This window comes from Pholcus phalangioides, unplaced genomic scaffold, assembly GCF_987345545.1.
Source record: "Pholcus phalangioides strain wild (caught in Gottingen) unplaced genomic scaffold, Ppha-v1.0 ptg000012l_1, whole genome shotgun sequence".
Taxonomy (NCBI): domain Eukaryota; kingdom Metazoa; phylum Arthropoda; class Arachnida; order Araneae; family Pholcidae; genus Pholcus; species Pholcus phalangioides.
In genome coordinates, this window is record NW_028301605.1 from 1,807,125 (window position 1) to 1,833,716 (window position 26,592).

General features: G+C 35.0%; 1 protein-coding gene across 2 annotated transcripts; it reads right to left on the reverse strand.

The window, feature by feature from the left end:
• Nucleotides 1-381: 381 nt before the first annotated feature.
• On the reverse strand, nucleotides 382-25,576 carry BckdhB (Branched chain keto acid dehydrogenase E1 subunit beta). 2 transcript variants are annotated; one of them, XM_089239996.1, is made up of 9 exons: nucleotides 25,274-25,576; nucleotides 22,211-22,288; nucleotides 18,055-18,123; nucleotides 15,317-15,450; nucleotides 12,721-12,876; nucleotides 10,599-10,770; nucleotides 5,990-6,135; nucleotides 3,949-4,035; nucleotides 382-2,096 (listed from the first exon to the last, which is right to left on the reverse strand). In XM_089239996.1, exons 2-9 carry the CDS (start codon nucleotides 22,272-22,274, stop codon nucleotides 1,956-1,958), a joined length of 969 nt encoding a protein of 322 aa, XP_089096122.1. In that variant the 5' UTR covers nucleotides 22,275-22,288; nucleotides 25,274-25,576; the 3' UTR covers nucleotides 382-1,955. The 2 variants fall into 2 exon arrangements, with proteins under 2 accessions (XP_089096122.1, XP_089096120.1); XM_089239994.1 differs by lacking the exon at nucleotides 25,274-25,576 and adding an exon at nucleotides 25,088-25,267.
• Between the last annotated feature and the right edge of the window lie 1,016 nt (nucleotides 25,577-26,592).

Here is a 26,592-nt window from a genome sequence, read left to right on the forward strand (position 1 = left end):
TACTACGCCCTCGAAATACTGTACATGAAATCATCGGTCTCAAAAATTATGTTGGTTCACGTTCCCCTAAATTTCTTATGACTGCCCTTTTAATGAATCAAATGCACAGCATTACTATTAAATCTAGAAAGTATTTCACAGTTCCAAATACAGCAGTACAGATTTTAGTGGCCAGCACACTTTAACGATTTTTTTTTTTTTTTTTTGTAATTTAATTTTTGTATGTGATGCAGCTATTTTCTCAAAATGGCCGGCAGGCTACGGCAAAAAGGTCTGAGGGCCACATTTGGTTCCGTGGGACATATGTTGAAGACCCCTGATATACACAGTGTTAAATAAATGACAGTTTTCAAGGTACCTCACACAATAAGAGATGTTGAATCAATTATTTCAATTAATTTAGTTATTGAGTTTGGTCAATTTGCACATTCGATAAAACATTCAATGCCATCAGAAAAAAAAACTATTTCTAAAAACAATCAAACATACACACCATTTTGCAAAAAAAAATGGTATCGAAAAATTTGAAAACATTTTCTACCTACTTTGTAGAACAGAAATACAGTAGAACATGGTTAAAGTGACCGACCACCTGGCCAAAGTTTCTGCAATTTTTTAGTAAATATTGTCCTTGATCAAAGTTTTTTCAACCTTTTTGATATCGTAGACCTCCTGTAGTGAAAATCAATTGCACCACGGATTCTCTGTGGTGCCTGTCAATACTCCACAGACCCCTTGTAATGTCAGAAGGCCAATTTCGATGCCCAATGGCATCCATAAAATCCGAAATGTATTGTTATTTTTATAATTTGCATATCATAAAAAAAATTGAATAAATTACAATTTCAACAAAAAAAAACGTGTCATTGATGCACAATAGTAGTAAATGAAATGATTCTTGGGAACCTTTACAAAGTACTCACAGACCCCGGGGGTCCATGGGCTCAGAGGTTGAGAAACACTGTCCTAGATATAGATGTGTATTATTGTAAGTCAAAACTATACATAGTGGCCAGTAAAGCAATTGAGTGATCAATTCAGGAAGGTACTCTATGGTGCATAACATAGCTTCATAAAATTAACAAAGATGTGTTCACAATAACAGTTCATACAATTCAATTTTAAACTACTATAGATTATATGATTTAAAACTATATACAGCACCCAATCTTTCTTAACCGGCTTAAATAGAATTGATAGTCAACTTGTTTGAATAAAAGGTAGTTAAATGAAAGAGAAAGAATTATAACAGAGTAAAATTAATAATGCATCCATAGCATATTAAATCTGATTATTATTTTTCTTTCATAGTGAAATATTGTATCTCATGATTGTAATCTTGGGATTAGACATTTTACAGAGCCGATGGTCTGGTCTACTATGAATTACTATACACACATACTACTCCTTACTAGCAACATCCAGTAAGGAGCAGAATTTTTCAAAGTTTGTAAAGAAAAGTGATGGTGAGTACGCCAGTATACAAGACTACTGAATAAGCGACATCCATGGGACCTAAAATTGGTCCCTTAAATAGAGGTGGCCCTTATTCAGAGATAAATGCATTCTCTCTTATTCAAAGGGACACAAATCAGGACATGCATCTTGCTAAAAGAAGTGTCCCTCGAACAGAGGCCTGACTGACATTAAAAAAATATGTACCCCATAGATTTGCCTTTCTGTCATTGCAGATAAGTTCCAGGATAATGAGCTGTAGCATAATATAATTCTATAAGCTCTGTTCTAGAAAATTCGTCCACAGCCGTGTTAACATCAGAAGAGACAGGAGAACACCAGCAATGATTGAAAGAGCAAGAATCTATCAGCTAATTATGACAATTTGGCTTTAAAAGTCAGTATTTTGCCCTGACTTTCTTTTTTTCAAAAAACACTGAGCCTATTATATTTTAAAAAAAAACAAGCTATAGAATTTATTTCACATTTTTATAAAAATTTCAAAAGTTCACAAGTTTCTTGACAACATCGAAACACCTCCACTTGTTGGGCATATAAAAAGGTTCAAATATATGTGGGAATGGACTGTCCAGCCCAGTTACTCTTTGTACGGGCGCTTCCAAATGAAGAAAGCATTCATTCTGGAAAAAAAAATGTTTTATTTCTACATTGATATATAATATGTAATCTTCACCTGACATACACAAGAAAGGCATGTACATGAGCACTTTCAAACATCAAAAGAAAAAATTTTAATCGATACATTTTTCTCAAATAATGAATTTTACAGATAACAACAGTCTAAAGCAGTGATTTTTAGTCTTTGATGCAACAAATACCCTCTGGAAATGCATAGGCTTTTTTACTCCTACAAATAGCAGATACGTTCAGTGGTGCCAACATAAAACTCAAGCCGAGCATCCACAGGTCTAAGGCACATTATAAACCCCAAAATATGCTACTCACCGTGATAAGATTTTTAAAAAAGGAAGTTGACTCTCATTTGCAGCTTGAAGAAAGAATCTATAGATATCCACCATTAGCGATCCAGATAAAATAACACTGGTTCACATGGCAAGTTTTACTTCTGTCCACTTTACCAAAGTAATGACTCCAGGTCATATTCCTACTGGTTACTGGTTTATATATATATGGTTACTGGGCAATGATATCTTACTGGGCACCATATATTGGTGGTCTCCTCATGTTTGAAAGAAAGAAATTTCTTCTTTTCATCATTCTTTGAGTCTAAACTGCAGACCCTGATGTTTCCCTCAAGGTGGTAGACATAAGTTATACCACTGCATCACCATGCCCAGGAAAGAACAGCCTATTGATCCTTGCCTCCTCAAATTTAGAAATATCTATCATTTCTTCTGAAAATGATGGTGAAATTTATTCTCTGTGTGGGTATTTATTTTTCTTGTAGTTTGTAATTAAGGGGTGCAAACACTGCTGAGGGTACAAGATAGTAATCATGGATGTGATCTGTATTTTACTGATTATTTGAGGGGGAGGTAAATTAAATATGACTGAGGAGAATAAAAATGTAGATTCATTATAAGTTTAACGATGTAAAAAGTTAAGGACTTTTTTAAACACTTTTTTCAGTCAAATCTGGACAGCTAAGAGACACAATAACTTCATGCCCCCCCCCCCACTTCCATACCAAAAATGTGTATGAAAATTTTGAAGTATCAAATTTCAATGTACTACTTGTTACTACGAAACTATCTTCTCTTTGAGACCACAAGTTGACCACCTAATTGGTCTTGCTTATGCATCAGTCCAATGTACCGCATCAGTGAGTATTTTCCTGTTGCAAAATAGCTGTAACAACATAATATGCTGCAGCATTTTATTCTCATTTAAAGTTCGATAAATTTCCAAGTATAATGTAATGTATGGGCCTGATATGGAGTGGAACAAGGTTGGGAACCTTAGGCCTCACAGATATTGAAAATACTCTTCAAAACAATAACCAAAAGTATAATTCTCATCAACGTTCCTTTCAAGGGCCTCGTGTCCTCCTCCTTACCCAATCATGGCCCGCAACTCTGGCGCAAACAAGAAATAAAAAAATTTATTTCCAGCAGAACTCTAACCCAAGCCCCTCGTATGTCAGGTGAGTACTCTAACCATTAAGCTGCAGAGGAGGCAACCTCATATCCATCAACTCCAATATCCTAGACACACCACTGATCATGCACATAATTTCAAGCACTTGCAGCACTGGCAATATTTGGGGGTTCCAACAAAAATTACCAGTCTTTAAAAACTGAAAGCAATGCAAGAATTTTTTACTGTTCTGATTCATTGTGATGCTTTAACAGTCATTATTACAATACAGTATAAACTACCTATTCAAATCAGATTGTTTTGCCTAGTGAAAAACTGGGAGCCTTCCTAGGAATCAATTACTTATCTGAACCCATGTAGAAAAACCTTCTATAAAATTCATAATCAGTTAATAAGCAGTTCTGAAAAATTTACCTGAACTGTAGCTGCAATCTCAGCACCAAAGCCACAAGTTAGAGGAGCTTCATGAGCGATGAGCAAACGACCAGTTTTCTTTACGGACTGCAAAAAATAAAATATATATATTTTTAAAAATAGAAGAATCTTAATTTTTATTCAGTTAGTGATATGATACCATCTACAGTCAAACCTTGTTAAGACAAAATTATTGTTATTAAAATTATTACTAGAAACATTTTGTAACATACAATTTTATTATGTCTAATGAAAAAAATATTTAATGCATTGAGAAAAAATTTGTATTACAAGAGTTCATCCTAATGAGGTCTGACTGTATTTTTCACAATGAAAATTGGTGAGTGCAAATGTTGTTCTCATATTTTTGTAATGTCACATGTAATGCCAACCACGACTGAGAACAAATCTTTAAAAACTCATGTCACATGCCTGACTTAAAACAGCACATGATTGAATCAATATTTTATATGCTAGGAATTGGTGTGTAGTTGGAAAAAGTCTAGTGAAAATTTTTACATGTCCCGAGCATGCTGAACAATAGATATTGTCCAGCCCTAGAGTCTATCTTTTTGCTGGATGATTCAATTTGCTTTGGAGGGTTTTTCAAGAATCATGGCAATTATCATCATCTCTGCCACGCAACTTATCTTGTTGCCAAATTTATTCCAGCCTGGCTTTGTGGCAGAAGTCTGGTACTTCTGTGTTTATTGAAACAAGAAAAAAGTGATTAAAAATTTCTCTTCTACATGCAACAACATGTTTTCTTGGACAATTGGGTACTGTCTCAATTAACCTATCGCATGGTGATATGTTAATTGAGTAAATGTATACATAGTTGTTATAATACACAAAATATAGGTCGGGAGTTGTTGGAAGAAGAGGAGAAAATGTGCTTTTGTACAAGAACAAATTAAAAAGCCCATGGCCTCTGTCATGTTATTTTACATATCAGAACACACTAGAATTTTCAAGAACCAGAATATTCATGAAAAAAAACAGCTACTCTACATTCTTTATATTTATTGATGATAATGATAAATGCCAAGGATCTCGATTAGCTGTACTTGGAAAGATTATAATCTTTCCAAATTGATTGCCCAACATTCTCGGGACATGTAAAAATTTTCACTGGGCATGTACAGTCAAGTCTCAGTAATTCGAATGTGCAGCGACTGACAAAAAACTTCAAGTTAGCATTAGTTCGACTTATCTGAAATTCTGAATTCAGAGTGGGAGTAAAATAAAATTGACATCTTTACAGTGCTATTTGAAAATATTGTATCAGCAAAGTATGTGAAACTACTTTAGATAGAGATAATCAAAAAGATAAGTTATATTTAATTTAATCACATTTAACAATTGAATAAGAAAAATATTTTAGAAATAAACTAGACGTTCATACTGTATTATGGAAACGGATGCATACACGTGATATTCGTGTGAATGAAACGTATTAAATAAAGTGTATAAAAGATTATTTTTTGTCAACAAATGCAATGATTTTTGACTGACTGTATTTTTGTCCTTTATTCATGAGAAAGTTATTCACTTTTTGCAAGCAGACAAATGAATCTGCTGAATTGTATTGCGAAATGCTGAATTGTTGCCAAATACTAAATTCTATTGCCAAATGCTAAATTCTGTTGCTAAGTGCTAAATTCTATTGCTAAGTGCTAAATTCTGTAGCTAAGTGCTAAATTATATTGCCAAATGCTTCTTTTTTTTTTTTTTAATTATCTCACTCTCGAAAACTTTGACTTAAAGAAAGGAAATTTCGTGTTAAGGGGCAATTTCAACACTAAAATACAGAAAAAGTTCTAGGGCTGAGTGAAAACTTTGACTTAAATAGATATTCATGGTATAAGAGTTTGACTTATCTGCAAATTGACTATATTTTTTTCAATCACATGCCTTTCCCTAGCATATAAAATATTGATTTGGACATGTGATATGGAATAATATTATTGAATGATAGCTATCATTCATATCAGATTGTTTCGATCTAGAAATTCAAATAGAATAAATTAAAACTACTCACATTAATGATTGTTTCTTTGTCCCAGGGCTGTATAGTGACTAGATCAATCAACTCACAGGAAACATTAAGTTTGTCTTGTGCTAATTGACAAACTTCATGTAGAACATGAATTTGGGTTCCCCAACCAACCAGAGTAGCATCATTTCCTTGAAAAAAAAATCCACATCATTATGCAAAAAATGTTTGTGGAGTTCAATACAATACATAAGTGTTTAAAAATGTTTTGTAAAAGAAGTGACCATCTCAATCTGAAATTACATAAATCTGGAATGCAATTTAGATGTCATACTATACAGTTACCAAGGCCAAATGAAACTCATTTCCAAAAATTTTTCCTTTATTTAGCTAGCAAAATTTACTTCCTCAGTTGAGGAAGTAAAGAGTTTACTTCTCTCGTTTAACTTTTCTTTACAAACTCCTCCATGGGGTTTTTAATATTGACACATCCAATATTCTAATCCAACCTTCACATTTCTCTGTTAGACTCAATCATTCCAAAAAATTACAGCCCATCTTTGCCTCTTCAGATTGTCACAAATTTAGCTTTTTCCCAAGAACTATTATCGAATGGAACAACCTACCATCAAATAAGTTTCACGCAGTTGCCAGCAGTTAGCGCTAATGCTCTTCCTTCGGCCACAACTTCAGTGTTTTTCAAGATTGGCTTTTCCCACAGTTAAAAACCGATTTGGATGACTTCATTTCTCAGCAGGACGAGGCAACACCACACTGGAGCTTGGACGTTCGAAAATTTTTGAACAATCGCATTCATAAACGATGAATCGGCCATACGGCACCTGATGATTCAGTTAAACATCACTGGCTTCCAAGATCACCTGACCTCACAGAGAGTGATTTCTTCTTGTGGGGGTTTATAAAAGACTACGTTTATGTGCCTCCCCTTCCAGCTACATAAGCCGAACTGAAGATACGCATAACAGCAGCAGTGGATGCAAACATGGTCGCAAAAGTTTGGGACGAATTTGACTACCGTATATAGACATATGCCGTCCATCCTTATCTATAATACCTGGCGATGCCTGGGTTTTCTTCAATGAGACTTTTTGGCTCACATGATATCGCCATCTTTCTTTGAGGAACATACAAACCGTGTCCACGTTAACCAATATGGCGACTTCCTGCGCGATTCATGAAATAAACAAATCTAGATTTAAAGAAACGTAGAAATTAATTTTTTTTTTCTCTTTTTTAAGGGACGCTAGGTATTTTGATTCCCCCCCCCCTCCCCCTCACTTGAACTTCAAGTTATCCATCTGCCTGTTTCTGCTTCAATTAATTAAAGCTGTGGAATTTCTTCGATGTACTTTATGGGTCCATAATTAATTTTAAAACAATCTATACTATATGAATTTATGCAGTTGATATTAAAACACAATACAGAGACATTAATTTTCATGCTTTAGAAGATATAAATAAATGATTAAAATCAATGTTATTGCATGGATGTCTAACTCAAAAGTAGGTCCGGCTAATTACTTCATATTTAATTTTCTGGGCTTCGTATCTCTAAGCGAACTCAATATTTCAAAAATTGAGAATTCAATACAATTTTTAGAATTATTGATGTGGCAGGAAATCTCACTAAATTTCTGCATTTAAACAGTGAAATCGGCAATTTTAACACTGATTTCTATGGGGGATCATCCTTTGCCTGGCCCTCAAAGTGATGCTGATGATGATCCTGACGACTATTGAAAAAGTGGGAAAGCCATTATAAACGCATAAACTATTGTAAATATACTGGCAGCATTAAAGAAGTGACAAACCATTGCAAAGGCATATACACGTCTGAAACGCATTGCTAGGGAACTACGGTAACCAACGTAAACGTTCGGAAAGTGATTGTTGAGGCTCAAAAACCCATTGTTGCCCGACAGTTTTTGGGGCATTTGCCCTGCTCTGACGAAATTTTAAAGTAGCTTATCAATTCAAGTCGGGTCCCATTTGGTATATATATGCAAAATTTGGTGACGAGCAATCTAAAATTGTAGATTTGCATAGAGAACACACACAGAAAATCAATTTTATATATATGTTATATATATATATGGATTTTTTTTCTTCTTTCTTTATTATTTATGCCAACAGATATGTATCGGTTATTATTTTGTGGGCTCACAAGCTTGCTTAGCCCTTAAATGTTTTGTAACTGTAAAAATTTTAAATACAGAAAATATCTATCTTTTATACAGAAAACTATTACTAAACCACATCCTCACAACATCACAAACATCTCTGAGGAATTTCTAACAAATCTGTTCACAATGTACTGCATGTGTTTTGTACCTAACATGATGCTGATGCTTGTTTCAGGGAAATGCATATTTTGTGTTCAAGAGGTGCTGCTATATGTCTTCCAAATTTGGAAGCAATGACTTGAGATATAACTTAATAAATTTACAATTTAATATACACCTTCTTCGCTCTTATTAGTCTGAATTCATTGTACAGCAAAAGATTTTACCGGAACACTCACACTTCCATTAATTAACATACAGTGAAACTTTGCTACACAATTATGCCAGATATAATGATAAATCCTTCTACAACAATGTTTTTACAACTTTTGAGAAAGTTGCATGAAAATGCTTATATTCCAGTGCAGTGTTTCCCAAAGTGGACAATATCACCGCTCCATAGCTGTAGAAGCTATGGGTATAACATAGTATCTCATGGGTTCGATTGAGGTGGGAACCGATGAGAGGAAAAAAATTTTCAAAGAAGAGGGCAATGGAACAACAAGTTGGGGAAACTATGCTCTAGTGCTAAACTGCTGCTTCTCCATATAATCACTCTGCAGCAATATTTTTCTTAGTTCAAAGAGTATAGTTATATCAAGATTTCACTGTATTATTGAAAATTATTTATCTCTAATGAAATTGTCTAAATTTTTATTTCAGTGATTACTGCAAACCCCTTTTAACATATGCTCTGGAAACAGTCAAACTTCAATGTCTTAAAATGTTTTTTACAATGGATATTGCTTCAAGTTATAAAAAACTTGAGTTTTTGTTTTTTAATTTTGATTACACACCCCCAGCTTACATAAGTAATTTGTTCCAAAACTGATGGCATAAATCGAGATAAACTTTTCCAATGGTAATGTTTAGCAAATTTACATATTTTTATCATTTTTTGCTCATCCATTCATATTTTTTGTGTGGCTCTTTCAGGGAAAAATATTTAAGACTGCGGTTTTAAAGCTTTCTAAAAATTATTCCTATTTAAAAATCATTTTGAGGATGGGACAGCATAAATGAGGGGTGGGGTAAATTGAGGAAATGAAAAGGCCTGGGTATTACCATATATAAAATTATATTGTATCAAATTGCATGGAGAATAAAAATGTAATACAGTAAAATCTGTCTTTAACAGAACCTGTATTAAGTGGAAACCTTTCTTCAACGGAAAAAATCATGGTCCCATGATTTCAATGTCAAAATACACATAAAAAACCTGGATTAAACAGATCCTGTCTAACCCGGAAATGGAACAGAAAAATGTACCCTTTAACAGAAAACTTGACACAAACACTGCGTGTGCGTGTGTGGCGACCAATAAGCCAAAGGAGCATACAGAATGTTAAAAGAACTCCACTGAAATGTTTTATGCAATCTATGCTTGCAAATGTAAGTTCATCATCTACCCTTCATTAGCAAAATACTGTTTCTGTACTTGATGCTGCGGTTTTGGTAAGCCATGTGTAGTAAAGCAGTTGCATTCTGAAAGTGTAACAAAATTTTTCTTAAAAGCAGGCTTTTCCACGTTAGAAATTAGTGTAAAGGTTGGATTTCCGAATGATATGCAAGACTTACAAAATTGTATGTATGCTGTGTGCATTCAGTGATCGCAAGGCTGAGCAGGACCGGAATTAATTAGAGACAGGCTAAGGGGGGCAACAGCCATGGCGGCCAAATATAAGGAAGGGATGTGGCAAATTTTAGGTGGGAACAAAAACACAATTCTAAAATCATCGAATTTTACAGTGATAAGGGTGGCAAAACCACGTTGCTCTCTCTTCCCCTTTTTCCCCTCACAAAATTCTTGGTTATGGCTCTGATACTGAGGATTACATAAACATAGATGGTAATGTACAAACTGAACTTCGTACAACAGATATCGACATCCTAATTGAAAATTTTCAAGGAAGTTATAAAAAGAAAGTAAATGCCATTTTTTTAGAAGAAAACCATGTAGGTCAGAAATTTATACAGATGCTATCCAAACCCAAATGGGCCTACAGTATTTAGTAATTACAGACTAATGACCTATTTATTTATTTCATCTATTTATTATTTTATGTATTATTAAATCATTTAATCTCCAATTTAATTTTATTTCAATTCAATCACACATGGGATCATTTCATTATTTTACACATATCAATTGAACCTGTATTAAGTGGAAACCTGTGTTCAACAGAAAAAAATCTCAGTCCCTTGCGATTCCGTTGAAGACAGGTTTTACTGTAATTAATTAAAAAATTTAACAAGACATTAATAAAAGATCGCTATGTCAATTCATTTTAAAAAACTACTCAAAGTAATATCATTGATTGAAAAAAAAGAATTTATAAACAAAAACTCACCTTCCACAATCACCTCTGCTTTAGACAGCGGGATCTCATAGTCTTTTATAGGAACTTGCTCTACAGCCAATCTGTACAAGATCTTAGGTTCGAAGAAAATGCATGGATTCTTGTCCCGAATGCAACTGAGAAGTAGACCTTTAGCTTGAATGGGTCCCCTTGGCACAACCACCTGTACATTGAGAATTCAGAGGAAGCATAGATAAATGGTAGTAAAATATTCCAAATCATAAACTGGAAGAAATACAGAGGAATACCAATTATCCAAACCACTTTGAGGGAAAAAAATGAAATCAGCAAAATCTGTGTTTTAAAATTTTCTTTTAATGAATGATAAAAAAAAAAGTGTACTAATGTACCAATAGCAGATACACAGACAATGAGTTACCAGTCTTGTCACTTTCAAATACATGTGCAAGGTTGAGATTTCAATGTGGATAATTTGGTGAATATAACCTTTTGAAAATGTAAAATTTCCCCTCTTTTACAAGAATCAATCAAAGGCCCAGATGACTGCTGCTCTCTTCACCAAAGATATGATGAAATTTTCATACCAGAAGTAAAAAACATAAAAAAGCGTCAGGAAAAAGAAGACAGTAAGTTGTTGTTGATCACTGACAATGCACCCATCCCACAGAACATCTTGAAAGAAAAAAAATGGACATTTCAAAAACTCTTCTTGCTGCCAAACACAATGAGTTTGTTGCAGCCGATGGACCAATCGGTCCTATGAAGAGCAGTTATAAAAGAGAAGTATTAAGGAAACTTTTGATAGAAGATGAAGGCATTGTGGTTTATATCACAAAAAAAAAAGATTGATTTGTGAAAAATTGAGATTATTGAGAATGATAGATTTGAAAAAAAAGACTGCTCTTAAATGGTGGTGGAAGGATGGACTTTAGTGAAGTCATCATTTAGTGAGCTTGGAACAAATTGAAAGGCATTTCAACTAAGGAAGAGGCACAAAAAAACAGAAAGAAGAAACAGAAGATGATTAGTGTCAGTTGAGGACATAAGAATCATAGTGAAAATTCTTAGATGTTCTGAGTGCAGTGCACAAGACATGGGTAGGTGACTGGTGTGGGATTCTTGAAACCCTAGTTTCGAAATTCACACTGAAGATAAGCTCATTCAAAGTGTGGGAAAAGAACTCATTAATGACCCTAGAAGATGAAGACAACATTGCTACTCAACTAGACGTTGAACTGAACCATCAGCTAGTAAGAAACTTGAGTGCCTTAAAACAGTGCTAAAATGGATAGAGCGACAATCTAAGTGTGACCATTTGCAGCTACTCTCCGTCAAGCAAATGCGAGACTTGGCTGAATGAATAAGTTGTCGTTAATGATTGACAATGTAAACTGAAATTGACTGAACGGAAACAAGTAAAGACAGAGAAACAACTGACTTTTACCAATATTTTCAAGCAGCAATACATTTTAAGACAACATTGTACAAAATACAAACAAAACTATTTTCATAATCATTAAATTACATTACGTACTAAAGCAAAATTCGTTTTTCTAAGAAATAACCCTTTTTTTCATGAATTATCTAAATATCAGATTATCAACTGGGTCTGGTCCAATTGATTAGGATAATTAGAGTTCTACTGTACCATCTTTTTTTTCTCAGAAAGGTGTTGGACAATGCACTTCAATGCAACATCACACATAATAGTATTAGAGCAGGTCTGGATGAATTGCAAAAAAATCTGGGCACCAAAAAAAATTGTCCAAAATAATGCTTCTTTTGACTTTCAGGGACAGTGACCCTCTTTCATGTTGGCACATATGCTGATATAATTTCAAAACATTTTGTGCTATTTTCAGTCTGCAATCTAAAAACTACACAAAGAAAATTTTAGGCACAAATACCTATTTTTTAGTCCCCATGGCAACCTGGCGCCTGGGATTTATCCAGCTTTGCATTAAAGTGATAGCATTTAGTGATATATATACATTGTTAACAGTGGCATCAGCCAATATTGGAGTATAGTACTCCAATATTGGCTGATGCCACTGTTAACAATGTATATATATAATTGAAATACCTGATTTCTATAGTTAAAGAGAATTAATCATAACTTTATTCAAAGATTTAAAAACTATTCTTACTCCACCTTAACTCCTGGCACATGACCAAAAAAAGCCTCTGGACTTTGAGAATGATAGAGCGCTCCATGTCCAACAGCTCCAAGTGGAGTTCGAATAGTCAGCGAGCCACAGTCAAACAGATTTCCTGATCGATACCTGTATTTTGCAGCCTCATTTACAATCTGCAAGCAGCAATACAAATAGTCATCATATTTTAAAACTAATCAAACACATAGAAAAGGTTGAACTAAAATAACTTATAGCAGCAATGTAAAATTTTTTTTTGAGGCATTCAAACAGTCATCTCTGCAATAAGCGTTATAATCAAAGAAACTTTTGATATTGAGATGCTCACATGCAGAATTTTTTGTCCAATAGGATACCTGATCACAGGTGCGCAGATCGTCCTGCTTGTGTACCATATTTCACCCTGGAATAGTTTTGCTCCAGTGCCAAATACAGTCGAACTTAATAAATTTGAAGTCTTAAGTCACTGGAAAAAGCTTGAATTATCCAATTCATCTATCCTGGATCCGTAAAATGACCACAATTGCAACTAGAGCATCAATATTCCCATATTATCAATATTAAAATTTAATCATCAGTTACAAAACTTTTTCTCAAATTTTATTAATTGGTAATTGCAATTTGTACTTTCCCATACTTCCCTTACTCTTAACATGACAATATAAAATTTCAGATTTTGAATGGTATCTTGATCCATAGATTAAAAAACTTAATTTGCATCAAGTGTAAATATTCTTGATGCACTCCAGCTGAACAATGTTAAAATAGGCATTAAATTACCAAAGAAAAACAATTAAAGTTTACAAATTATTGGTTTACAACATTTTTGTATTTTCCTATACTGACAATTCATTTTGAAATAGCTCACTCATCATTCAAGAACTTTTGTTGGATTTATTCCCCACGCACGCACGCACGCACGCACGCGCACACACACACACACACACACACAAGCACTTTTATTGGATTCATTCAGCAAAGATGGGCTTTTTATGAAATTAGATCACAGTTTTGTTGATTTCCAATCAACAATGGAATTCCTTTGCCAAACGGAGTGCTAAAAAATAAATATAATCCAAAAAGCAAATTCAATTCTGATGTACGTTTTAGTTTTAGAAAGCCAAGGGTGCCGTTTTCAAAGAAAGTACTCGTTTTTTTATCAAAAGTCTATCATAAAACCTGGGTACATCTTTAGGACTGGTTCCACATTTCTTTTCACGTTGCTCAGCAGACAGAATGTCAGCATGGCAGTTCAAAGAAAAAGTCAAGATAAAAAAAAATGGCATCCATAGTGTGCTGAAATTATGTCAGCATTTACATATAATGTATTTTTGGTTTTTAAATAACAACTTGGTCGAAAGAAACAAAATCTGACTGCTTATAGAATTTTTCCAAACTAAATTGGCTCATACAAGAAACACTAATTTTTCCTCCAACTTTGAATTATAAAAAACATTTCAAAAAAATTTGAATTAAATAAGAAATTTTAGCATTAAATTAGATAGAAAACTGAAGGTGAGCCTGTAAAACTTTGAATTAACCAAGTTCCACTGTACAAATAGGGAAAGTTTTGATTGGTATAGACATCTCTTCTCGTCAATTTTTATTAATTCTTATACATATCACATCCTGCCTTTACATTCTATATCACATTTAAAAGTAATGGAATACTTTTAGAATTGCTTTATGGGTCAGATAAAATTCTCAAAAGAGCCTAATTGCCCTGAACGCTGAAAATTGTGCACCCATGACCTAGGCAGAGTTTAGTACCCACTGTTTAAAAGTTTCATTTTTTTATGGCATCATTTGATTATTTGGTTCATGGAATTTTCTAATTATTGCCCAACAGTGAGAAATGTTTTGGTTTGTGCATGTGACACATTTACTGCTACTGTTAATCTTAAAAATTGGAAGTGGAACCTGTAGATGTAATTTTTTTAAGTGTCGTTACCCTTTATTTAAGTTGTTTTTTTTTTGCATGACATTGAGTTGTATTATGAGCAAACAGTTGTTGCCATGGGAGCTACACATTCAGGTCAGTGTTATCATCATGCCGTTTGACTAGGCAATACGTGGCTTATATCATCTTCTGCATACAAGCATACAATATTACAATAAATTCCTTCATTACAAATTTTTAATTGTGCTCTCCATTTATCGATGGTTTGCTCCCCACAGGTCGTATTTTAAGTTACCTTGAACTCTGAAAGAACTCGTGCACAATTGTGAACAGTCTGCAACTGTGAATCAAATTCATACTCAACCAACCTTCAAGCTACTTGTTTGCAAAACTGGACAAAATCTCTATCATAGAAAAATTGTCCAATATGGCATTAAAATATATCTAAATGTCTACACAAGGGCTTGACAAATCAGGGGGAAAATCTAGACATTAACCAAATATTTTAGGAGCCAACCACTCTATTTCTTTTGTCCAAGCTAGTAATCACACACAGAAAATTTTAGGTGCCAGTATCAATTTTTCAGTTGCCATGGCATAGTAGTAGTAGTTTTCATGGTGACCTGGCACCTGGGATTTGTCATTCCCTGGTTCACATATGTAAATTTAAAAAGTAAAAATGAATTTAAAGTCACCTGATCAAATGCAGGGTAGATGTAATCAGCAAACTGTATCTCAGCAATGGCTGTGCTGCCGGCTACAGCTAAACCAATGCCAAAACCAACGATACCTTGTTCACAAAGAGGGGTATTGAATACCCGATCATGACCTGAAAGATGAATATTCTAAGATCAATGAATTTTTCACAGAAATCAAAAGAAAATCAATATCATTACAAATTAGTTTAAAACTAGAATACTGAAAATAGATTTGTTTTTACTATGAGAATGCAAGTACTCTCAACAGTCTGGGACAAAAAAGTAGATTAATATTTATACTTCTATGCATCACAAAATCTAAATTCAGCAGAGACCTGTATATTGCCTCTAGCTTTTGATATAGCCCTGCTTATAATATCAGTAATAAATATTTCATGCCAGAACAATTAGCAAATTGGGCTTACTTATTAATTAGTCATGATGCTTGTAAAATAATTTTTATTTGGTCTCCAGAGATGATGTTATAGAAGGTCAGACTGTATAATTCTTTTTTTCTTTGGGTGTATTCACAAAGCATAACCAATGTATAACACTGTCTCATAAATATATATTTAGACTACTGTTTTTTATTTGATCACAGATCTATATAAATGATAATTACAAATGAAACAGGCAGATTTAATTATTGATCATTTTAACTTTAATTCAACTGTTTATGTGTCACAAATTTAGTTTTTTTATTAAACTGGCAGGGCCGTCTTAAGAGTATCATGGGCCCACAGGCCAAGTGGTTTCTCGGAGGCCCTACCTGGTAAATCCTAGAAAATTTCAACCGGATCTCATTTTTGTGAGGCCACTTTTCTCTTGAGGTGCCCGGGTGGGCCCATGCGTTAAGACGGCACTGTAAACTGGTCACTGATTCTTCTACTTTATCATGATCATTTAATGATACAAAGGAATACCTGGTGTATGCAAACTAAAATTACGCCTTTGGATACAAGTGTGTAAAATAGAGGTCATTTTAGTAAAATTACAAGAAATGGTTTTAATTTTTTTTTTTTTTAATTCAAAAGCCACTCACATATTACTTATTGGGAATTTTCTTCGTTCACAACAAAACTGTTTAACCTTGATGAGGTTAGCAGAGTGTGGCATACCTCAAACTTTTTTTTATATTGTAAGCCGATGTCGTAAAGGACATAATAAAAGACTTTTTCTAAAAATGAAGTTAGTTATTTATTAAATATGAAAAAATATGATAGTACCAGACAACACATAGTACATTAACTTTCGAGAAACTAAGATATGGATAATGAGAGAGGAAATAAGGCAATACACTGAAGATATTTGTGTACATTCCATTTATATGGGCTATACACACTATGTGACATCACACATGTGGCGATAGCGACATAATTTACATGACAACACACAAAATATCTTATCAAAATGATACTATCTGGTCATGATTTGCATGAGATTGGGGAAAAGCAAATATTAATCGATCATGGTTAGAACTGCAAAACCGCAAAGGAAATATGTACATATTTTTCTTATATTACAACAATTCTGACTGCTTTCATTGCTTTTTTTTCAGTTTCACCTTGAAGTTCCGAGTTGGTGCCATGGTCACTGAAAACTTCTTTATCGCTTACCTCATCATCGTCTTCAAGAAATTTGAAAAAAAGGACCCCTATCCATCATATTTTTTGTTCATAGGTACCAGTAATTGGAAATAGTGGTTAGTGTGAATAGTTCTTTATCACGTCGTCCAGCAGCAACAAATTTGATTGAAAGTATTGCTTTACAGAATGTAAATTCTTGTAAATAAGTTTTAAGTACAGATAAATAAAACATCCTGGGAAATGGCAGACACAAGTTGCAGGATGGTTTAGCTGGGGACACCGGTGACCATTGCTTAGGTTTGTGAGCCCCTCCTGGGCTTACCCTGGAGTGGGGAAGCTGTAAGTTCCTCTGGACAATGGTGGTAGGGTGCCTGGGCCTCACGGCCTGGAGTACCAATAGTAAGGTTTGAGGGCTGGAGGTGCCGGACAGGGGGGGGGGGCTTAATAACTAAAAATACATTTTCTAAACACCATCGGAGAGATTACAATATTGAATCAGCCAGCAAATGAAACAATGAAAGTCACTACTACTACTTAAACGCACATGCACTTTGTAAGCATTCCTCTGAAAAATTTTGATTGAATTGATACATGCAAGAATGTATTATGTGTGTGTGCCTATATGTGACCCTAACCTATATATGTTGTTAGAGTTATGCTTGTTTCATGTTATATAAGTACTGCTGTCTATGAGTTATAGCTTTGCGCTGAGGCAATGTCAGCCAATAAAGTCTTACAGAGGAGTGACTATTGCAATTTGCCTACAAGCTTTAACTGAAAGAATCAGTACAATTAATAAATAGGTGTAGATGCATGCTACAGGATTTAAGCTGATCCTGAATAACTACTATGCTTAAGTTCTGTTACAAGGATTTAAACATACACCAATTAAGAAAAAAGGTTAGAAAAGAAAGCCAACTTCTCGGCAGGACTAACCAACCACACAAGCACTTCATTAACATTAAGTCCAGGCCTTAAATCCCTTAAGCTGACAGGCAGATGTTTAATAAACATATTATCTTTCAAGATTTAAATAATTAACTTATACTTGTAAGACGATAAAGGCAACAAAATAAAAGTAAATCATAATTCATACATGGATCAGAAATACAAGAAAAATAAAGACACCTTTTCCATGGAAAACCTTACCATATTTATCCTGTAGTCCCACTGTACAACGGAAGACTCCACCAAATGCAACATCTTCACCAAATGTTACTAAAAGAAACGAAAAAGGTTGCTTTAATTGTACAAATCAATGCCTTTAAACAGAAATCATTGACAAAATTGAGAAAGTTCTTTTCATTAAGAAATATGATAAGAAATTTGATCTACTTCAAAATTTAAGGGGTTATTTATTTTCACACGTCATTATTACATTGTGTGTGATAACACACAAAAAAATTGACGATAATGTGCTGATGGAAATATCACATGTCCACAGAACAGGTTAATATTATTGTATAAGTTATTATTGTATAAGTTATTATTGTGCATTTATGACTAGAATTATAAAAATTAGAAACTTGTTTGTAAGCCATTACACCATGGGCGGAGGTACAGGGGCGGGGGGCATTGTTTCCCCCCCCCCAGCGTCAAAGGTGAATTTGACTGATCTAATGTATATATGCATATATGAATTGACATCATCATTGTGCCCCCAGAAATAACGACTGTGCCCCCCCCCCAGACTTCCAAGTCTATCTCAGCCTATGCATTGCACCCTTGTGATGTGCTCTGTTGTTAGACTATACTTTAAACAGGTGAGGAAAATGGAGTCCCTCAAGGAAATATCCTATGGCTCCATACTTTTTTTCACTTTTCATCAATGATCTCACTCAGAGTGTTGACAGGATTAGCAACTTCGCAGATGACATGAAGCTGAGAGGGATTATCAAAAATCCAAGTAATAGAGAGAGGCTCCATATGAACTTGAATATGATTGCGGCATGGGCTAATGAATGGAGCATGACTTTTAGTGTTGATAAGTGGTTGATAATGGTCACTCATTTTGGTTCCAATAACCCATTTTTCACTTACGAGCTACATACCACTTTGGGGATTCTCATTGACGAGCGGCTTAGGTTTTCTGAACATTGTTCAGCAGTGATCAAAAAAAGTGAATAGAAAACTTGTGATTTCATTCTTAAAAAGGTCTCCTCGCATTATCCTAAAGTCATTCTTCTGCTTTTCCAAGGCTTAGTTCATCCTGCACTGGAGTACGCCATAAGGTTTTGGAGACCATACCTCCAGTGGGGCATAGAATCGGTTGAGAACGTGCAAAGAAGAGCTACATGTACTCCTGTTCATATGCAAGGCTTGAGCTGTGAAGAAAGACTTCATTTTTTGAATATGTTTACATTGGATGAACACAGGTGCCAGGTTAGTTTTTAATGCACCATCAACTTTGACTTTGACGGGGACATCAATATCATTACGTAAGGAACAGCTCAAGATTATGTTGTTGCTGGGAATTTTTCTCTAATATTGTAGTGAATAAATGGAATAGGTTATCTCCGGGGGCATTGAATTCCAACACAATTGACACATTAAAAAAGAGGTATGATAAACATAGTGGGAAGAAGCTATCCATATCTAAAATAAGACAACTATAATTTTTTTTATGGTCAGCATACTGTATAATAAGTTTGTTTGTGTTTTTTTGTCGTTAATTTATGTTCTATATTGGGTTGCTGTATTTTAATTATATTTGGCACCCATGTTTTATAGGCATCTTTTTTCAGCCACCTGATTGGGTAATTTGCCTGTTGTGACATCTTGTATTTGTATTTGCAAAATGTTTTTGGTATAACCGATTTATCATTACAATGAGATTGACGTACTTAAGATCCTTTTGATCAAAAATGCAATCAAATAATGTGAATAAAGTTGTTCATTGACCAACTCATTCAATTGATCTAGAAGAATACGGTGAATTGGGGTCAGAAATACGAGACATCACCAAATTTGCTAAAAATATAGACAATCTATATATATATAAAATTGATTTTCTGTCTGTGTGTGTGTATGTTCTCTATACAAATCTACAATTTTAGTTCGATCGTCACCAAATTTTGTATATATACCAAATGGGACCCGACTTGAATGATAGACTACTTTAAAATTTCGTCAGACCAGGGCAAATGCCCCAAATGGGCAAAAAACTGTCGGGCAACAATGGTTTTTGGGCTTCAACAATCACTTTCCGAACGTTTACTTTGGTTACCGTGGTTCCCTAGCAATGCGTTTCAGACGTGTTTTATGCCTTTACAATGATATGCCACTTCTCTAATCCTGTTAGCATATGTACATGTATAATAGTTTATGCCTTTATAATGGTTGGCCACATTTTCAATACTCTCAGTAATGAGGCTTTTTGAATATATGTCATAATCATCATCAGCATTGCTTTGAGGGTCAGGAGAAGGGTAATCCTCATAGAAATCAGTGTTAAAATTGCCGAGTTTACTGTAGAAATGCGGAAATTTGGCAGGTTTTTCTCCACACATCAATAATTTTAAAAAAATTTATTGAATTCTAGATTTTTGAAATATTGAGTTCGCTTAGAGATATACGAAGCCCAGGAGATTAAATATGAAGTGATTAGCCAGACCTACTTTTGAGTTGGATATCCATGCAATAATATTGATTTCAACTTTTTATTTATATCTTCTGAAGTAAGAAAATTAATGTCCCCTTATTGTCTAACTGCATAAATTCACATATAGTTTAGATTGTTTTAAAATTAATTATGGGCTCATAAAGTACATCGAAGAAATTCTACAGTTTTAGTATTTTTTGAAGCAGAGACCGGAGAAATGAATAACTAGAGAGATGTAGAATGAGACTAGAATAACTAGCAGAGATGAATAACTAGAACTTCGGGGGGGGGGGATCGAAATACTTGGCACCATTGAAAAAGAAAAAAAAAATATGTATTCATTTCTACGTTTCTTTAAATCTAGATTTGTTTACTTCATGAGTCGCGCAGTAAGTCGCCATATTGGTTCAACTTGAACACGGTTTGTATGTCCCTCAAAGAAAGAGGGATATCATGTGATCCAAAAAGCTTCATTGAAGAAAACCCGGGCAATGCCGGGTATTATAGCTAGTTGTAAATAAAATTACAGGGCATTTTCATAAAAAAAATCCCAGGATGAACAAATTACAGTAAAATACTGCTATGTTCCGTGTAGGGCTCAGGAGGAGCACAAAACATGTAATGAATCTTTTATTTTTTCAACATAGACACTAATAGAACAATTAAGAAACTATGATCTAGATCAGTGATTCCCAACATGTTTTAGGGGGGGGGGGTAGAAGCCGTGGGTTAGATTGCATTGGGGGACAAAAAATGTTGTGAAACTATGATCTCGATCATACTTTTCCAAACTTTTTTGTCCCATCACCCCCTTCTTCAGAAATGTTTTTCTCCCATCGCCCCCAACACAATCTAACCCATAGGATCCTATGTTATACCCATAGCTTCTACCACTCCCTGGAATATTCCCTCACCCCCTAGGGGGCGTTAATGCCCACGTTGGAAATCACTGATCTAGATGATCATGAGTGGGGGGGGGGGGTATAAAGAAATATTTAGGGTTGTTGGTACACCGTCTTGGGTCATATCAGTTTTTCTTGCCAAGTCATTTCTGTTGTGTTGTCAGCACAGCAATCATAAATTTTAGGATGCCAAAATAGCGCTGCAGATAGGTTAACAGGGCTGCAACTAGATGCTTGGTCAGCAGGGGCAAGCATGAATTTTTTATGCCTCTTCCTCCCGCAATGTTGAAGGAGAGTTTGAAAGGTGAAAATAATGCCCCTAGGGCACCAGACCCACCTGGCCCCTCTAGTTGCAGCCCTCTCTCTGTCAATAACTAATAAAATACTAATTAATAATCAATTATTATATTATGGTATCAATATAATTATACATTCTAATATAATCAATAAATTTATTGTTATCAGTTGCAGAACAGATTATCATTTTACGTGTTATATAGATTGCAAAAACTTTAGTTGTTTTTTTTTTCAGAAATAAAACTCATTCCCAACTGCTGCGACATTTTCAGGGTCCCATTAGTGGCTGTTGCCAGGAAGGAAGTTTTACTATATCAACTTTTATTCAAATTTTAAGCATGAAAAATCAAGGGGTTTCTTATACACATTTAAAATATGGTGTATGATTTATACACCGTATTTATATAAGTGATTCCGAGATTAAGAGCACGTTCACAGAACGAATTATATATGTTCATATATAAACCAAATTTCCGCTATACATAAGATAGATGGAAAAATGTACCTGCAGAAGGATCAGAAGCTAGAGCTATATCGAGCGCATTGGTTACAGCTTGAAATAGATTCATCCGTGCTGATTCCCCTGACAGACATAAAAAAGGGAAATTTGTAAACATGTATATAATATAGAGATTTTTTTCTCAGCCAACAACATGAAAAAAAGAGGAACTTTCTGGATATTGGCCGAAGAGAGATGATCATTGTCTCCAGGCTATCTTGCAGTCTGGGCAAGCGCACTACCACAGAACCATGAATGGTTTTTTTTTGTTTTTTTTTTTGCTTATAATATGCATGCCATACTGAGTTGAAACAGCCTTACAAATGGTATGCTGTTCTTAGATGAATGATGTATGTCACGCACCTACACATGGCCCATCGGCTTTGGATATGTCAGTTGTTAGTGTCCGTGGATGTCTGTGCTTCCTGTCTAGGACTTACAAGTGCATCTTATCTTATTTCAAGAAACATTAGGAGTCTTTATATCTTACAGTATAGGATCATTAAGCAACGTATACCAACAAGGATGGGACTACGGTGCTATGGGGTGTTTTATATCTAAGTTCACATGACTTCCATCCTGTGTACTCCAGAATCACGGTGAGATTTCATGAACCGTCGTATCTGGTCTCTTCAGGAATTCACCTGAACAAGGTTGCGACTCCTGCCCGCACCAATGGATGCTATTTCGCATGCACGCACTGACGCTTAATGTACATGCAAGGACACTAGAGTGTTCGTTTTCAGATGGAATCAAGAACTTTCAAAAAATAAAGTTGTTGATTTCATGGTTGTGTGTGTTTTTTTAATGGTATATTATGATCCACTCATTGACGCATGTTGATTATTCGTGAATCTGTATATATGCAGTCAATTCACATTTTAACTAATACTGTTATATCGAAAATCTTGTTTTAACAAAAAAATCTTAACTTCTCCCAGATAAGTTTACATAGGAACAATGTAAAAATCTGAAATTCCTTCATAACGAAATTTTGTTATTACAAAGTAATTCCTCCAGTCTCTTGGAGTTTGTTATAACAGGATTCGACTGCATATATTAATTTTTTTTAAAGAAATTTAATAAATTTTCAAACACACTCATCTTTTGGGAATGCTTTGATATTTCACCGAGATGGGAAGCGGGGTATGTCTCATCTTCAGAGATCAAAGCCTCTCAAATGGAGGCTATTCACTGAAGTAAAGAGAAGCTGCAATGTCTCTCTACTCAGCTCTTCAAGCTATTGTGAATGTTATAAGCACAAGAAGATCATGATTCTGGAGTATAATTGCCAGTGCACTTTCCCCAGTTACAATCGGATTTGATTCCCACAGATGAGCAAAAAAACTTTTCTATCCCAAATAGGTCTCGGATAATATTCATAAAGTCTCTTTCCACATATGTTTTTTAAACACATAGTTACTAAAAATATTCTATAGACCCCCCCCCCCCCAATGCTTGAAGGCTTGATTACATTGGGAAAATTTGCTAGCTACTCACTGCTATTCAAGTCATTCTATGTAATAATGTTACCTAGTAAAGCCACCGCTCTCTTTGCTGTGCAAATAAAGTTGAAGGACGGGCTACTATTCTTGCAACTCTCCAGTATTTTTCTTTTCACTCCTGGCTGCAATATGGGTGTAGCTACTTTTTATCTACTCGCTTTAGCTCGCAACAAAAGGTATAGATGACAATAAAAAGGGAAGGGAAAAATTAAATTTGTGTAACCACTCATCTGGTGATTTTCCTAGTCGTGTTAAATTGAAATTTGATGGGATACTTGAAACCAGTTCGTTTTCGCCAGCTATTTTATTCAGAACTTAGATTCTGATTTATTAGAACGGGTTCGATTCTGGGTAAGGACATAGATATTCCTACAGAATCTGAGGCGACCACAGGTAGGTGGTGCCTTCATTTCTGACCCAACTCGATCAATAGTAAATTGCTGCATAGCAAGTATACTCAGCATTTGGGAGAGTGCAGGCCACTTTGTTGGTTTAAAAACATGTCAGTGCCACTTCAGTAATGTGCCACTTTAGTGATCTGTAAATATGCTGTGAGTCCCTGAAAAGATCTGGGAATATGGCACGGGACACTAAAGTAATCTGGGAATGTTTTGCCGGTGTTAGGTCATGCGGAAAGGTGCTGTGGAGGTCAATCAAGTGATCTTGAACTGTACTGCAGGGCTGCTTAAGTGATCTGTAAATATGCCACTGATCACTTGAGTGATCTGAGAATTTACCACGGACCAATTAGATCGTTTGTGAATAGGCCATGGGCAGCTCGGGTTAGCTAGAAAGGCGTCGCTTTGTTCACTTCTACAAAATTGAGTTTTGAGGTAGTGGGCCACATCTGGCTCACAAAATAGTAGTATTGTAATAATATAGACATTATAAGTTGTTTTTTTTTACCAATTCATAAATATGAAATGAAGCAGGGGAAAGACTTCAACATGGGTAGGGCATTCAGCAAAGCAGGAATTATATAGGCCTCCCTTAGACTATGGTCAATAATGTTTGGTTTGTCATTAAATTTACCAATTTTCAAATTTTAGGGAGCCTTCAAAAACCATGGTGCCCTGGGCAAATATCCTACATGCCCATGTGGGAATAGGGCCCCTGGAGTGAAGCCAATCTCATATTTCATGACGGGAGTTATAAGTTATTCATATTTCATAGTAAACTAAAAAATTGATATATGTCAATTTTACATACCTGCCTATGTTGCTTACATTTTTGATGACTCAAGTACTTACTTCTCTCACAACTTAATATTCATAATATATGAATTGTCTTATAACATATGCACCTTACATACTTACAATGAAAAGCCCAAAGATCAACGTGTAGATTTTAAAGATAGACGTGTATTAATATATTTTACCTTCGGAGGCCGATACCGTGTCCGGTACATAAGTGAAATGCGATGACCTGGCGAAATTTATAGAAAATGCATTCAAATATGAGCAATTGAAATTTTTATTCAGGTTTTTGAGTCTGATTAAACTCAAAACACTCCGTTTAAATATACTTGCCATGTTTGTTTACATATTAAGTGCTAAATATTTACCGCAGCTTTGAGTTGCCAGATCCCTAAAAAAATTATCCAGCCGAAATCGTCCTCAGAAGTAGGACAAAATATTTGAACTTTATATAGTCAGCTCTGTACTGATGCAATTCAAAGCTCATAGTGACCACTGAGCTATGAGTAAACTCAGCTTTACTTATAGCTTTCTCCTCTATTCTCCTCTAAGGATTTCTGCTGCCATTTATGTAAGAATTTGAGAACTTCATTTGCGAATCAAGAGCAGAGAAAACTAGGACTCGTGCTACCGTCTGTTATTCAAAGAACAAACGAAAAACTATCGACTATAGTTCGTTTCAGGTTAACTTTGCAGTGGAGAGAAAGGTAGAGAGTGTATTCCTTCGCTGCAAAATATAGTTCCCATAGATCGGAGGTTTACGGTGATCCTTTATGCAGAATATTTCAATTTTTTCTATGGTTTTTAAAAAAATACTGAAAAAATATCGTTTTGAACCGATGTTTAGTCGTTTAAAATTTTTAAATTAGAAAAAATATTGGTTACCATTATCGAAAATCCATAGCAACGGCAACAACATTCTGGCGCGATATCCTAGAAATTTTCTCCGCCAATATCACTGTCGTGCTTTTTTCGTTACACCAAATTATATATACTGAAATATGCATACATATTTTACCTAGCTATTCTCGGTTGAATTTTCCATAACGATATAATTTTTCATTCAGTTTACATGCAGTTATAGGCTTACATTAATGCGAATAGTCAATAAGTTTTTTTCTCCCGAAAAATAGGCTTCGGTGAATTGAGATATTCACTCGTAGATAACAAGAAGTGTTTCTCTTCCACGAGAGCGTCGATACCGTTGTGGGAGGCCCTTTATGGGTGCAGAAGTTTTTGGTTTTAGATGCTCCTTTTTTTTAATTATTTATTTCTTGCCACCTTCTTGGGAGAGTAGTGGTTGCTGAATGTAGTCCTGAATCCCCTATTGCCGATCGCGGAGAGTGTTGACACGAGTCGCGTCTTCACTCACACGAACGCCATGTCCCATCCAGCAGGGCCACCTGTTTCTCCAGATGCCCCTTGCCTTTAGTTTCTCTTCAGATAAAGTAAGAGGGGGGGAGGCACAGTGTGGGGGCACAGCTTTCATCTTTTATGTGACAGTTATATCTCTCTTTTCACGCTAAAACGTTCTCTGGCTCTTCCATTCCTCAATACAATACTCACTGTAAACAAAACTCGATAAGAATCATCCGTAATAACCCCATGAGCGGCACATCAACGGTAACGAAAGACTAAAACTCGTGAAAACAAGTGTCATCAATGTATACCGTTCGGGGAGGGGGAT

Bases quoted from the DNA above. Each gene is read 5' to 3' on its own strand.
- BckdhB (XM_089239994.1), bottom strand. From the start codon at position 25,241: ATGGCAAGTATATTTAAACGGAGTGTTTTGAGTTTAATCAGACTCAAA. The intron at 12,877-15,316 runs GTGACTTTAAAT...TGCTGCTTGCAG, and splicing joins TCTACCCTGCATTTGATCAG to ATTGTAAATGAGGCTGCAAA. The intron at 4,036-5,989 runs GTGAGTAGTTTT...TATTTTTTGCAG, and splicing joins ACAAAGAAACAATCATTAAT to TCCGTAAAGAAAACTGGTCG.